This window comes from Anomaloglossus baeobatrachus, chromosome 8, assembly GCF_048569485.1.
Source record: "Anomaloglossus baeobatrachus isolate aAnoBae1 chromosome 8, aAnoBae1.hap1, whole genome shotgun sequence".
In the NCBI taxonomy this organism is placed as follows: Eukaryota; Metazoa; Chordata; class Amphibia; order Anura; family Aromobatidae; genus Anomaloglossus; species Anomaloglossus baeobatrachus.
This window is the reverse complement of record NC_134360.1, coordinates 9443940-9458915: the sequence shown is the minus strand read 5'-3', so window position 1 is coordinate 9458915 and position 14976 is coordinate 9443940. Positions and strand designations below refer to the sequence as shown.

At 47.9% G+C, this 14976-nt stretch overlaps 1 protein-coding gene across 1 annotated transcript in view; it reads right to left on the bottom strand.

The window, feature by feature from the left end:
* Window positions 1-4163: 4163 nt before the first annotated feature.
* Window positions 4164-14976, bottom strand: part of NINJ1 (ninjurin 1) — a 54950-nt gene continuing 44137 nt past the window's right edge. The window contains exons 2-4 of the mRNA XM_075321294.1: window positions 12120-12339; window positions 10355-10535; window positions 4164-8252 (exon numbers count right to left, since the gene is read on the bottom strand). Of these exons, the coding sequence (XP_075177409.1) occupies window positions 10384-10535; window positions 12120-12339 (372 nt within the window). The 3' untranslated portion in view covers window positions 4164-8252; window positions 10355-10383. The remainder of the gene's footprint in view (window positions 8253-10354; window positions 10536-12119; window positions 12340-14976) is intronic.

Sequence of the window (14976 nt, the reverse complement as noted above, 5' to 3'; positions counted from 1 at the left end):
CGTCCGCTGCACATGCAGAGGTGGGAGCCGCGTCCGCTGCACATGCAGAGGTGGGAGCCGCGTCCGCTGCACATGCAGAGGTGGGAGCCGCGTCCGCTGCACATGCAGAGGTGGGAGCCGCGTCCGCTGCACATGCAGAGGTGGGAGCCGCGTCCGCTGCACATGCAGAGGTGGGAGCCGCGTCCGCTGCACATGCAGAGGTGGGAGCCGCGTCCGCTGCACCCAGAGTTGTGGGAGTCATTGCCTTCCTCTGTTTCCAGCACCATTCCGGGACTTTCTGCTCCATGTAGCCACAGTTCTGACCCGTGAGCCCAGACATCTTCCACGTGGCTGGGGACATTTTCTCAATTTAAAGGCTCGTATGACTCTCAGGACTGCAATGTGAGAATCTCTCACTGCCCTCTGACCAATGTTAGTCGATGAGGCAGAGCAGAGGGTCCGTTTATTTCTCGTACAGATTCTAGATGAGAGAAAAGTGGCATCCTGCTGCGATTGTCAGCGACAGCCGTGTCTCCCGCACCACTACACGCACCAACTATCCGCATAACAAGTCCTGTCTAATACTCGCATATTCATTCCGAATAGTGTATGCAATGCAAGTCAATGAGGGAAACTCACAATATAATAAGTAACCCGAATTCCGCACTATTTGCTACTCGCACGAATAGTGCAGCATTTGGGTTACTTATTACTTTGCAAGTTTCCCCATTGACTTGCATTGCACACGCTATTCGGAATGAATATGCAAGTATCAGACACGACGCGTTAAGTATAGAGAGTGCGAATAGTCAGGTCCTCGCTCAACTCTACTCAAAACTTCACCATGACATTTTGACCTCAATTTAAGGCCAAATTCACATCTATGTGTAAGTGCCGTGATGCATGGAGCAGCCATGGACCGCCTGCCTGAACTTGCCCGACCCGTATAGGTCTGAGGCTATAGAGCAGCACATTGGCTCACTGTGCTACATATGTTCACACTATAGTATATACAGTGTGTCCACCCATATCCTGTATACACCGCACCTATATACAGTGTGTCCACCCATATCCTGTATACACCGCACCTATATACAGTGTGTCCACCCATATCCTGTATACACCGCACCCATATCCTGTATACACCGCACCTATATACAGTGTGTTCACCCGTATCCTGTATACACCGCACCTATATACAGTATGTCCACCCATATCCTGTATACACCGCACCTATATACAGTGTGTCCACCCATATCCTGTATACACCACACCTATATACAGTGTGTCCACCCATATCCTGTATACACCGCACCCATATCCTGTATACACTGCACCTATATACAGTGTGTCCACCCATATCCTGTATACACCGCACCTATATACAGTGTGTCCACCCATATCCTGTATACACCGCACCCATATCCTGTATACACCTCACCTATATACAGTGTGTCCACCCATATCCTGTATACACCGCACCTATATACAGTGTGTCCACCCATATCCTGTATACACCGCACCTATATACAGTGTGTTCACCCGTATCCTGTATACACCGCACCTATATACAGTATGTCCACCCATCTCCTGTATACACCTCACCTATATACAGTGTGTCCACCCATATCCTGTCCACCGCCATTAACTTGAGAACGGCGGCAGCTATAGGCATAAAAGTGGTGTCTAGGTATAGTAAAGTAGCCATGCGCTACGCAATGAAACCACCTATAGCGCCACCTGCTGGAAAACAACAGAGTTAGCATTTTTATCTCGAAAATGGAACGAGATAAAATAAATAAACAAATGGAACGAGAAAAAAGTGAATTACAAAGTTGTAGGGCATCATTAATTGAATACAAATCGACACCTTGCATACAGAAATGCTATGATATGAAACCCATGACCCCCCAAAACACTGAATGCTGGTCACGCATATGGCGCTCATTAGTGGCCCCCGTCAGCTGCCATGCACATCTGGACTCTGCACAGCATACTGTATCTGGCTGCAATGCACATCTGGCCCCTGCACAGCATACTGTATCTGGCTGCAATGCACATCTGGCCTCTGCACAGCATACTGTATCTTGCTGCAATGCACATCTGGCCTCTGCACAGCATACTGTATCTTGCTGCAATGCACATCTGGCCCCTGCACAGCATACTGTATCTTGCTGCAATGCACATCTGGCCTCTGCACAGCATACTGTATCTTGCTGCAATGCACATCTGGACTCTGCACAGCATACTGTATCTTGCTGCAATGCACATCTGGCCTCTGCACAGCATACTGTATCTTGCTGCAATGCACATCTGGACTCTGCACAGCATACTGTATCTTGCTGCACGGTGCAATATGGTAGGTGACACGTTTGCACAAGCATCTGTGATACGTGGTCGTAGGTCCTGCAATGTTGGTGGAGGGGTCGCATACACCTGCTGTGTGATGTGACCTCACAGAAAGAAGTCCAATGGGGTCAGGTGAGTGGAGGCCACTCCACACAGCTCCATACCCAATGACTTGTAGGAGGTCTCCATGAGGTGTCGCTTCACGTCCGCAGCCTTGTGAGCTTTACACCTTCTAATCATAGCATTTCTGTGCAAGGTGTCGATTCATTATTGAATTGATGAGGCCCAAAACTTTGTAATTCACTTTTTTTTTCTCTATCTCGTTCCGTTTTTGAGATAAAAATGCTAACTTAGTTATTTTCCACCAGGTGGCGCTATAGGTGGTTTTACTGCGTAGCGCATGGCTACTTTACTATACCTAGACACCACTTCTATGCCTATAGCTGCCGCCGTTCTTATGTTAATGGCGGAGGACAGGATATGGGTGGACACACTGTATATAGGTGCGGTGTATACAGGATATGGGTGGACGCACTGTATATAGGTGCGGTGTATACAGGATATGGGTGGACGCACTGTATATAGGTGCGGTGTATACAGGATATGGGTGGACGCACTGTGTATAGGTGCGGTGTATACAGGATATGGGTGGACACACTGTATATAGGTGCGGTGTATACAGGATATGGGCGGACACACTGTATATAGGTGCGGTGTATACAGGATATGGGCGGACACACTGTATATAGGTGCGGTGTATACAGGATATGGGCGGACACACTGTATATAGGTGCGGTGTATACAGGATATGGGTGGACACACTGTATATAGGTGCGGTGTATACAGGATATGGGCGGACACACTGTATATAGGTGCGGTGTATACAGGATATGGGCGGACGCACTGTATAGGTGCGGTGTATACAGGATATGGGCGGATGCACTGTGTAGAGGTGCGGTGTATACAGGATATGGGTGGACGCGCTGTGTAGAGGTGCGGTGTATACAGGATATGGGTGGACGCGCTGTATATAGGTGCGGTGTATACAGGATACGGGTGGACGCACTGTGTATAGGTGCGGTGTATACAGGATACGGGTGGACGCACTGTGTATAGGTGCGGTGTATACAGGATACGGGTGGACGCACTGTATATAGGTGCGGTGTATACAGGATACGGGTGGACGCACTGTATATAGGTGCGGTGTATACAGGATATGGGTGGACGCACTGTATATAGGTGCGGTGTATACAGGATACGGGTGGACGCACTGTATATAGGTGCGGTGTATACAGGATACGGGTGGACGCACTGTATATAGGTGCGGTGTATACAGGATATGGGTGGACACACTGTGTATAGGGCAGCATGGTGCCAAGAATATTTGTAAAGAGTTATGTTCTCCCCATGTTTTCATGATTTTCCTCCGGGATTTTCTATTTCCTCCCACACTCCATAGAGATAATAACTAATTTAGGTTGTGAGCCCCAATGGGGACAGAGACGATGTCTGTAAAGTGCTGCAGAATTAATTTCACTACATACCTGAGTAAATAAACCGCAGGGTTCTGAGTGCCTCGGGTCTGATTTTACCTCCCTCTCGGATTACTGAGTCCTCTCTTTGCAGTCTTCTCCATTTCCTTCCTGAAAATGACAGTATTGCAGCCGTGACACTACCCGCATTCTGCCACTAGAGGGCGCACACACACTGCACGTTCTGTAGTCCGCGGCGCTGTCGGCAGCCGCCATCTTACCGGTTAGAAAATGCCGGCGCGGCCTGGTGTCACATCTAATAAATACGACAGATCTGAATAAAGAAAAGACCTGAGCACGATAAATGTCAAACAATATAAAACTTTATCAGGTAACAGTGGTTACAGACATCGGGTGTTTGGAAGAGCGGATTTTTTTTGCACATTTGTACATAACATACGATGTTTTTGAATCTGTGGATGATGACGTCGTTAGGTTACATATGCACGCATATATGACCGCACACACACCACGAACAATACAGAATATCCGCACAGGGGTCAGATTAATCTGGATTATTCAGCAGAGATGGGGGCGACCTGCAGCTGCGCCCCAATAAAGTGCCAGAACCCTACAGACTCTGGATTATCCGGCCTCGTGCGCTGGAGACGAGGACGTGGAATTAAATGTGATAATCCTGCGGGGGGCGCTGCTGCTGCGGATGAGACGCTCGCACTGTTGGCGGCTTAGGTGCGGCGTTTCCGCCGGTGTTACCGGTCCGGCACCTCCGATACAGACAGGAGCAGCGACACTTACACTTTATATTGGAACTGAACTCAAAAAAATATTCTGCTATTTTATAACATGACGGAGGCGCGGACGATCGGGGGCTGCGAGTCCTGAGCCCCCCGCACCGAGTGCTGCAACCAAGGGGAAAAGTAAGTGCTGAACACGACTGTAGAAAACATGGCCGCTCACCTCCAAAAATAGCAACTTTTTTTTTTTGCATAGATTACATCTGGAATTGTAGAGGCGCTCCAGTCACTTAAATACAGCAAGAATGGACATAAACATAATATATAACGCTGAAAAAAACCTGCTGAATATTGAAATAGAATCTATCAGCAGGTTTTTGGTATGGAATCTGAGAGCAGCATGATGTAGGGGCAGAGACCCTGATCCCAGTGATGTGTTAAAAAGAGCAAAATATAACATTTTATCCACTTAACTAAAGTTACACAACAGATGAGGGTCCAGCGGCCTCCTGGGGGCGTTCAGTAGATTGTCAGTCTATTCTGGCCAGAGGAACCCGTCCTGATCCCCCCAATCTACAGAATAAAGGCACCGCAGCCTGTCCGCACTGGGGACACCGCAGCCTGTCCGCACTGGAGTCACCGCAGCCTGTCCGCACTGGGGTCACCGCAGCCTGTCCGCACTGGGGACACCGCAGCCTGTCCAGACTGGGGACACCGCAGCCTGTCCGCACTGGGGACACCGCAGCCTGTCCGCACTGGGGACACCGCAGCCTGTCCACACTGGGGACACCGCAGCCTGTCCACACTGGGGACACCGCCGCTTGTCTGGACGGGGGGCACTGCAGCCTTGCAAACGGGGTTCACCGCAGCCTGTACGGACGAGGGACACCGCAGCCTGTACAGACGAGGGACACCGCAGCCTGTACGGACGAGGGACACCGCAGCCTTGCCAGATGGAGAGCACTGAGTCTGCACCCAATGAATCGCCGAGTCCTGGAGAAACCCCATTCTAGTGATATTTTAGGTGGTGGAGGGGTCCAGATCTTAATCCATCCATAGCAGGCACTTGTGTAGTGGAGACATTTCTCAGGGGCCGGTGGACACATTTCCTTGGTGTTTGGTTTTCACAGATTGACTCTACATTTCATCTTCTTTCTTCTCTGCACATTTCCTCACCGTGACCCCCCTGGACTGAAATGCCCCATAAAGTGACGCCAAGGTTTAAAAAATTCCTTGCGAAACAATTGTCCTGGATTCCTCTGTAAATGGGAAGATATAAAGACACTTAGCAACACAGCACCAAGGAGCCCCCGAGGGTCAAGAGCGTCAGTCTCAGGCTCTGTGCACACGTTTTTCAATAACGGCAGTTTTTACTGAAACATCTTTGTGTTGTCTTTTTTGTCATATTTTTGCAGTGGTTTTACCACCACCATTTTTTTTTAACTTTCACATATAAGATAAAGGTGGTATCTGAGAAGAAGCCGCATGATAAATATCACACGAGCTCCAGCGATGGCACAATGGAACAGCACCAGCACTGGAGGTGGAATAGATATTATAAGAGGGAAACATGGATGACAGTGTCGTGCATCTGTTAATGAACTAAGCACGTCTCCTCCCTGCATGTCTTATTTATGTATGTCGTCTTGTCCCTGCACATCTCCTCCCTGTTCGTCTCGTCCATGTATGTCATCTTCTCCCTGCACGTCTTATTTCTGCATGTCTCGTCCCTGCACGTCTTATTCCTGCACGTCTTATTCCTGCACATCTCGTGCCTGCACGTCTCCTCCCTGTATGTTTTATTTCTGCATGTCTTGTCCCTGCACGTCTCATTCCTGCACGTCTCATTCCTGCACGTCTCATTCCTGCACGTCTCATTCCTGCACGTCTCATTCCTGCATTCCCTCCTTGAGACTGGCAGACAGAATGAGAGTATTAAAGCATTGGGTCCCATGAGTCTAGTATTTGGCTTAGTAGCTACTGTGGAAAAAGTGCAACATTTGTGCATCATTTTTTATATAGATAGCGATATGGAAAATTGTAAAAAAAAATAATTATACTTTTAAGATAAATTTTCTATAAATATATTCATAAAGTGACTATCACGAAATGTGACCTAATGTTTCTATAGCATCAGACCTTTTATATCCAAAGTGGGGTAACTTCACCAAAATCAGACAAAAGCGTTTTTGGGTTGTAAAGACTCATAAACCCCTTATTGCCCAATCTCAGCACGGAAATATAAAGGGAACTAAAAAGCATCAGAAAATAAAAGGAAATTCTCCCAAAGTTTCTCTATAAAGACAAAAATAAATGACATTTACAATAGTAAATTGTTGAAATGAAGATTATTCGGGGGATATTATTTGTATCAGATCATGAGCGGCCGGGCGAAGAGGGGTAAAAGGATATTTGGTTAATGAAGGATAAGTTTAAAAGTTTGCGGTTAATGATTGATAAGGTGATGTGTAAACCATGAAAACCCTGACCTAGAAATGTGGAAGCCGATGAGGACAAACGAGTCAGGTCGGCCGGTCAGCGAGTCAGGTCGGCCGGTCAGCGAGTCAGGTCGGCCGCTCAGCGAGTCAGGTCGGGCCGCTCAGCGAGTCAGGTCGGCCGCTCAGCGAGTCAGGTCGGGCCGCTCAGCGAGTCAGGTCGGGCCGCTCAGCGAGTCAGGTCGGGCCGCTCAGCGAGTCAGGTCGGCCGCTCAGCGAGTCAGGTCGGGCCGCTCAGCGAGTCAGGTCGGGCCGCTCAGCGAGTCAGGTCGGGCCGCTCAGCGAGTCAGGTCGGCCGCTCAGCGAGTCAGGTCGGGCCGCTCAGGAGGGGATTTTTGAAGAAATCCTCAGTAACCATTAAGGTAAGGAAGACGCCGATGTGATCTGCACCAAAGAAACCGCACGATCTGTCTCCAGGGGTCTGAAAAGACGAGCGAGGTCCTATGCACCTCATACAGGATCCGCGCCGCAGATTCAGCGTGCATTCTGGATGTAAAACTTAATTTGCAAATTGATGAAATTGTGAAGTTTGCAGCAGTTATTTTGTTGCTGATTGGCTCATGTTCTGGATTCAGATGATTTTCTGCACCTTGTACCCGAATAGCGATGTCAATTTTGCATATTTGCTTCTTTACCTGAATTAAACGTCTCAAAAACAGCAGAAAATGATTAAAAAAATCATTAAAAAATAGATTAAAAAGAAAACCTCAAAGTGCCATATTTCCATCCCGCGGGTAACTGTGTACAGCACAGGGCAGAGCGTCCCCGGTCCCGGGGGCATTGCAGTATTTGGGGTCAGACGCTCCGCAGTCACAGACGGGACCGTGCAGGACTCACATCTCGCTCCAGTTTGTCCATCTTCAGAATGCCCAATATTAGCGGAGGAGAAGACGCGAGGAGGAGCCGCTGCTCCGGACGCAGAGGTGACGGGTTCAGTTTTGATCCCTCCTGATCTATGCTCCAGCGTCTTAGATTCCACGAAACATCAGACGTGAAGCCGACAGCAAAAGCTAAAGACTTTCCACTTGTCCAACAGTTTAGACGAGGAGCATCAAAAGCTTCTAGAACTGTAGAATTGTATCCACATTATGTATCCAGGGAAGAAGGTGAAGGGAAAAGTGAACGTCTCAGCGAAATCTTCATTCCAATCATCTGCAGTGCGGGGGCAATAAATAAATCTCCTCTTTTTATCCTTTACATATCTGGAAACAGAAGGATGAACGGTGATAAATGGAGGCGTCAAAACAGCCAAAAAGTATCAGAACAACACATTTTTTCCAGTTTTGCCAATTCACCACAATCAAAGAGAACTGCTGTCATTTTTTGTATTTTTTTCAGTATTGTAAGATATAAAACTTCATGTTTCACTTTGTTAGGCTGGTTTCACACTACGTTTATTTAACATCCGTTGAAAACGTTTTTTTAGCGGAAGTACGGATCCAGTGCAAATGCGTTTTCATTTCAATGCATTTGCAATGGACTCGCGTTAATATGCGTTCACCTGCGTTTGCGTGCGTTATAGTGAGGATCCAGCGACTTGCAGTTTTTTAACATGTTTCAAAAACGCTACTTGTAGCGTTTTTGAGCTGCGTCCAAATACTGCAAGTCACCGGATCCTGACTAAGCAGCACGCAAACGCATGTGAACGCTGGCGTGCTGATAGACAGGATCCTGCTTTTGTACTGAGCATGCCCAGAACCAGTCTCGCGTGATCTGTCTCTCTCCTCCTCCCTCCCTCACCCTCTCTCTCTCTATCTCTGTCTTTCCCCCTTCCTCCCCTCCCTCTCTCCCACCTGAGAGCTGCGGACACTCGTAACCAAGGTAAATATCGCGTAACCACTTCTCTTAGTTACCCGATGTTTACGTTGGTTACGTGTGCAGGCAGCCCTGCTCCTAGCAGCTGCAGACACTCGTAACCAAGATAAATATCGGATATCCAAGCCCGATGTTTACCTTGGTTACCAGCGTCTGCAGCTGTCAGAAGCCGGCTCCCAGTCTAGTTCCCCTCACTCCCGATCACATGACTCCAATGCCCGCCCCTAAACATCCAGTGCAGGATCCTGCAAAATAACAGATGCGTTTGCATACGTTATTTGCTGTAAAAGCAGGATCCGTACTTCCGCTAAAAAAACGTTTTCAACGGATGTTAAAAAGACGTAGTGTGAAACCAGCCTTAGAGGATTTGTCATCATTCCTGTAAAGATATTGCATGTAAGTGGCTTCCAAACCCCGGCTTATCCCCAGTCTATTCACCTTCCGCTGCACCGATATCAGACCATACTAATGTGGAGTCCAGATGATGGCATTGATGGGTCAGCTCCTGTCTCCTCTAATATCAGTACATGCTCATGTGGAGTACAGATGATGGCAGTGATGGGTCAGCTCCTGTCTCCTCTAATATCAGAACATGCTCATGTGGAGTACAGATAATGGCAGTGATGGGTCAGCTCCTGTCTCCTGTGATATCAGTACATACTCATGTGGAGTACAGATGATGACAGTGATGGGTCAGCTCCTGTCTCTTCTGAGTGTTCTGCTTATCAGAACAATCTCCTGCAGACTTTTATCCACATAGTGACATAGGTGCTGACCCATCACTGCCATCATCTGTACTTCACATGAATATGTACTGATATCAGAGGAGGAGACAAGAGCTGACCCATCACTGCCATCATCTGTACTTCACATGAGTACATATTGATATCAGAGAAGACAGGAGCTGACCCTTCACTGCCATCATCTGTACTCCACATGAGTATGTACTGATATCAGAGGAGGAGACAGGTGCTGACCCATCACTGCCATCATCTGTACTTCACATGAGTACATATTGATATCAGAGAAGACAGGAGCTGACCCTTCACTGCCATCATCTGTACTCCACATGAGTATGTACTGATATCAGAGGAGAAGACAGGAGCTGACCCATCACTGCCATCATCTGTACTCCACATGAGTATGTACTGATAGAGGAGGAGACAGAAGCTGACCCATCACTGCCATCATCTCTACTCCATATGAGTATGTACTGATAGAGGAGGAGACAGAAGCTGACCTATCACTTCTGATATCAATATAGCTGAAGGCGAATAGTCTGGGGTTTGAAAGTTGTTTACATGCAATTTTTTAATCAGATAAAGAAAACTCCCCTAATAAAGTGATTTGCAAAGACTCATAACGTTCCACGCAGGACACAATTATGTGAAAAAATTAAAGTTTAGTTATTCTTTAAAAAACCCTTTAGCGTCTTAGCCTAGAACCCGGGGAGTGCAGTTCCTCTGTTGCTCCTCCTGGAGACGCGTACCTCTAATGCGCGGACCTCTTTTTTTAGTCCTATACACTTGTAGGTTCCGCCACCGGCTTCTGCACCCCGAACGACGTAATGAACACGTTGACCACCACGATGATGAACACCAGCCCAGTAGCCGCGTTATTCAGGTTGTCCAGTTTGGCGTGTTTCTCTCGATTATTAAGGTCGTACTTTACTGCAGAAAAAAAAAAGAAAAAAAAAAAAAAAAAACCTTGCGGTTAATTTCTAAATTTATCAGAAGTTCGAAAACAAATCAGTTCTGCAGCAGCTGGAGTCGTTACGGATCGATTTCATGCGTCGGTGATCCGCGGCCACAGGACGGACTAATTGAGAGCCGCCTGCACCCGCCGGCATCAGTGGCTCTTTGATTTCATGTTTGTGGCGTGGCGCACATGAGGTCATACCAGGGCGGCCAATCAAAAGAAGAGCCACGAATACTGGTAAGTTGGAGGCGGTTCTCGGTCTCCCATCCACAAATTACCCACGTGGCCACTTACATGGGACATATCCAATGAGAAAAAAAAGATGCTGCAGCTTTCACCTTAATGCACTGCAAACCGATAGGAAAAGTCATAGGATGCAGATGTTCAGAGCAAATCATCCGTCCGCCCTGTGTGAACAGACCCCGAGTGTCAGCAAATCGAGTCCTAGTGTGAGGAATGCAAGATTTCACCATGGCGGACCAGTCTGTACAGGGGATATATGGAGGGGGCTCAGGAGTTGAGCCTGCGCTGTACATGTGGGTGCTAATCTACCGGTTAACCACTCAGATGCCGCATCAGTCACATCAGCAGCATTTAAGCGGTTAGTTTCCTATTGGTCACTCATCTGGCCTCACAGAGATGTCACTGGGACTTATGTGGGCGTCACACGAGACGATCTGTCGTGAGATATGTCGCTGGGGTCACGGTTTTCGTGACGCACATCCGGCATCGCTTGCGACGTCATCCCGTGTGACACCTACGAGCGTCTGTAAACGATCGCGAATCGGTTACGAATCGCAAATTGTTTACACGTCGCTCATTTTTAAAAAATCGTTTATTCTACTTTGCGCCGGTTTTTCATCATACCCGGCATAGCACACATCGCTCCGTGTGACACCCCAGGAACGATGAACTCAGCGTACCTGCGTCCCGCGGCTCCCGCCGGCTATGCGGAAGGAAGGAGGTGGGCGGGATGTTATGTCCCGCTCATCTCCGCCCCTCTGCTTCTATTGGCCGGCTGCTGTGTGACGTCGCTGTGGCGCCAAACGTCCCTTCCCCTTCAGAAAGTGGATGTTCGCCGCCCACAGCAAGGTCGTCTGGGAGGTAAGTGCGTGTGACGGGGGTTTAACGACTTTGTGCGTAACGGGGCCGGGTACGCTCGTGCAATCGCCCGATAGATCGTACCGTGTGACGCCGGCATTAGAGGCTCCCGGGAGGCACCGGATCTACCACGTTCACACTCCCATTGAGTAATGCTAACCTGTCCCGTGCAGACTGGCATGGCGGCAGAATACAAGTGACTGGTGCTGTATTCTCACACCTCGAATACCGCGACTGGCACATAGCAATCAATAACCAGGTGGGATTTTTTTTTGTGTCCCAGCCGCTGCACCGCACAATGCAGCACCCGATGCACGAGCAGAAAATGGAAGGGTATTGCAGATATTAGGAGGAAAAAAAAGGACATATCTGAGTAATAACCAAAAAGAAAGGAATTCCGAGGACTGTGCAGATAAAAACGGAGAAGAAAAGGAGCAAATCCGGATCATACAAACCGATGAAGATGAGGAGCACGCCGACCACGACCTGGAGGAGCAGCGATATGGAGATGAGGATGACGAGGGGGATGTAGTAGGAGAACGAGGGTCCCTGGTCAATGACGGCCTTCAGCTGCGAGGAGTTGGCCATCAGCAGGGCGATATCCAGCATACTCTCCGCCGCGCTCTTCTTATTGGCGTAATGGTTGATATTCAGCTTCTTTCTGCCCCGGACATTCTGTAGAGAAGATTATAGAAAGGTTTATTGAAACATATAATGTGCGTCTTATAGGGATATTCCCGTCCAAAAATAACCATTATTCTTCAGATTATGAAAAAGATATAAAAAGTTACAATTCTCCAAAATAATAAACTTTGTATCAATTCCTCAATCTTCAGAATCTCAGCTTTACAATCAATAAGAATCTTCAATGTGATCTTACAAGAAACCCAAATTCTCATAATCAACACAAGAAAGCGTTACAAGAAACCTCTCCAGGGATCGCGGAGACGCTGCGGAGGAGGCCTCCATCACTAAGCGTCTGTGCACACAGCGACTTTTCAGGCAGATTCCGCTCAGATTCCGCATGAAAAATGCTGCAAAAGCCCCGTAATATGAACACGGTGCACAGCAATGTCCGAACGACCTATCTCCTGATCCTCTGGTCAGTAAAGGTCCGGACAGAACAAACTTGTATAGTTTTGGGGGGGGGGGGTTTTACCAACCTTTTGGTAGAAATATAAAACTTGTTAAAACAAAAATGTGGTTTACGTTTCCTTTTTCCATACATTATTGAAGGAGCTGTACGAGAGCCTGATTTCTGTGTGGCGAGCTGTGGTTGGTGACATATTGGGGCACACATGTACCCGACTACTGGTACATTTTATGGTAGGAAGGGGTTAATACTTTAGGGGGAATGCTGGGCCTCACTGAAGAGATGTAACTCAGTATGGAGACTTAATTTCAAGACAAAACTCCATGGTAAAGAAAAGAAAAACCATAATGCAAACCTTACAAAGCATTGTTTCGGGGGTTTTGCCCCTCATCAGCAGGGTAGTAGTTGATGGAATGAAAAGCCTTAGATGAAGCAGAGGGGAATAAGGACCTCACTGAAAACCAAAAAAAATATATACAAAGAAGCTCATACCGATCAGTCAGTCAAGCAGTGCCATCCTCTGTACTGATGAGGGGCAAAAAACCTGAAACAGCACTGTCCGCAGATGGGTCCCTGGTTTCACTGCTTTGAGTTACTTTGTGTAATCTTTGCACTTTTCAAGAACAGTGCACAGGGCCATGTCTGACCGACGCCCGTAGGAGAAGCTGCAAAACATAAACCTGACCAGTAATTAAAGCCCGAAATAGAAGCCAGTCCGGAACGTGCTGGACACCGCAAACCAAGAACGGAAACTCCACTGCCCTACTATGCAACAGCGGGGATTCATTCTCACACGTTTCTGCAATTAGCCCAGATTCCTAGGTTCCCTTTCCTTTTTTCACTTCTTCTCTTTTTGAGACCGCGTCCTAATTGCGTAAAAAGCTTCTGGTATTGTGAAACACAACGAGGAACACCGGACAAACCAAGGTATCATGAAAAAATGGACATGGTTTGTGGGATAAAGGCTGAAGAAGCTGGAGGACATGAACGTACACCCCTGTCCGGGAGCATGATTGGGGGACGTTCCATTTAAATCGAAGATTCTAGACCACACCTGCTTATGTTAAAGGGTTTGTCCATATCATTGTCCACTAAGCTTGTGATGTATTCCTGTACTGATAGTCGTTTTGGTGCTGCATTCTTTTACGGAGACTGGCTCTGGTGCACCCCTGCACTGCGTGGTCACTCTGATCAGGGTGTGATCGGAATGTCATTAGCATAATCAACCCAATGCTCTTGGATAAGAGAAATATCAGGTCGTGTGACCTCAGCCTAATGCAGAAAGAGCAATAAACAAGAAACAACTGAGGTCACTGCAGTAAAGGCGGCAAAGCCTCACACCGGAGACGACCAGTGATGGAAACATACATGTCTGAAAGCCTCACCCAAGAGGAGACCAGCGATAGACACGTCCACGTCTAGAAGCCTCACACCGGAGGAGAACAGTGATGGAGACGTCCACAGCTGGAAGCCTCTCACCAGAAGAGATCAGCGATGGAAACGTCTATGGCCAGAAGACCCTCACCAGAGGACAACAGTGATGGAGACGTCCACGGCCGGAAGCCTCACACCTGAGGAAACCAGCGATGGACAAGTCTATGGCCAGAAGCTTCACATCGGAGGAGACCAGTAATGGAGACATCCATGGTCAGATTCCTCACACTGGAGGAGACCAGCGATGGAGACGTCCAGGGCCGGAAGCCTCAAACCCGAGGGGAGGCGAGTGATGGAGACGTCCATGGCCGGAAGCCTCACACCGGAGAAGACCAGTGATGGAGAAGTTCATGGGCTGGAAGCCTCACACTGGAGGAGACCAGTGATAGAGACATTCACGTCTGGAAGCCTCACACCGGAGGACACCAGCGATGGAGACATCCATGGATTGGAAGCTACACACCTGAGGAGACCAGCGATGGAGACGTTCAGGGCTGGAAGCCTCACGTCATTGCTACAAAGGGTTAAAAATGAGCATTTTACTGATGGGAAAGTAAATCTGTCCAATCACTTCTGAACCCCACCTTAAAATTAGGAGGATTTGTAGAAAAAAGGCTGCAATTTCTAATCGTTTCACAGGAGATTTTAGTTCATGCCCTTTAATAAAATATGAAAGTCTCCACTTCTATTGTATTTCAGTTGTTTCATATTAAATAAAAAATAGAGACCTTCAGAGCTGAAATCACGAAGATTCGGTCAAGAGCCAAAGATTTTGGGACCTTACT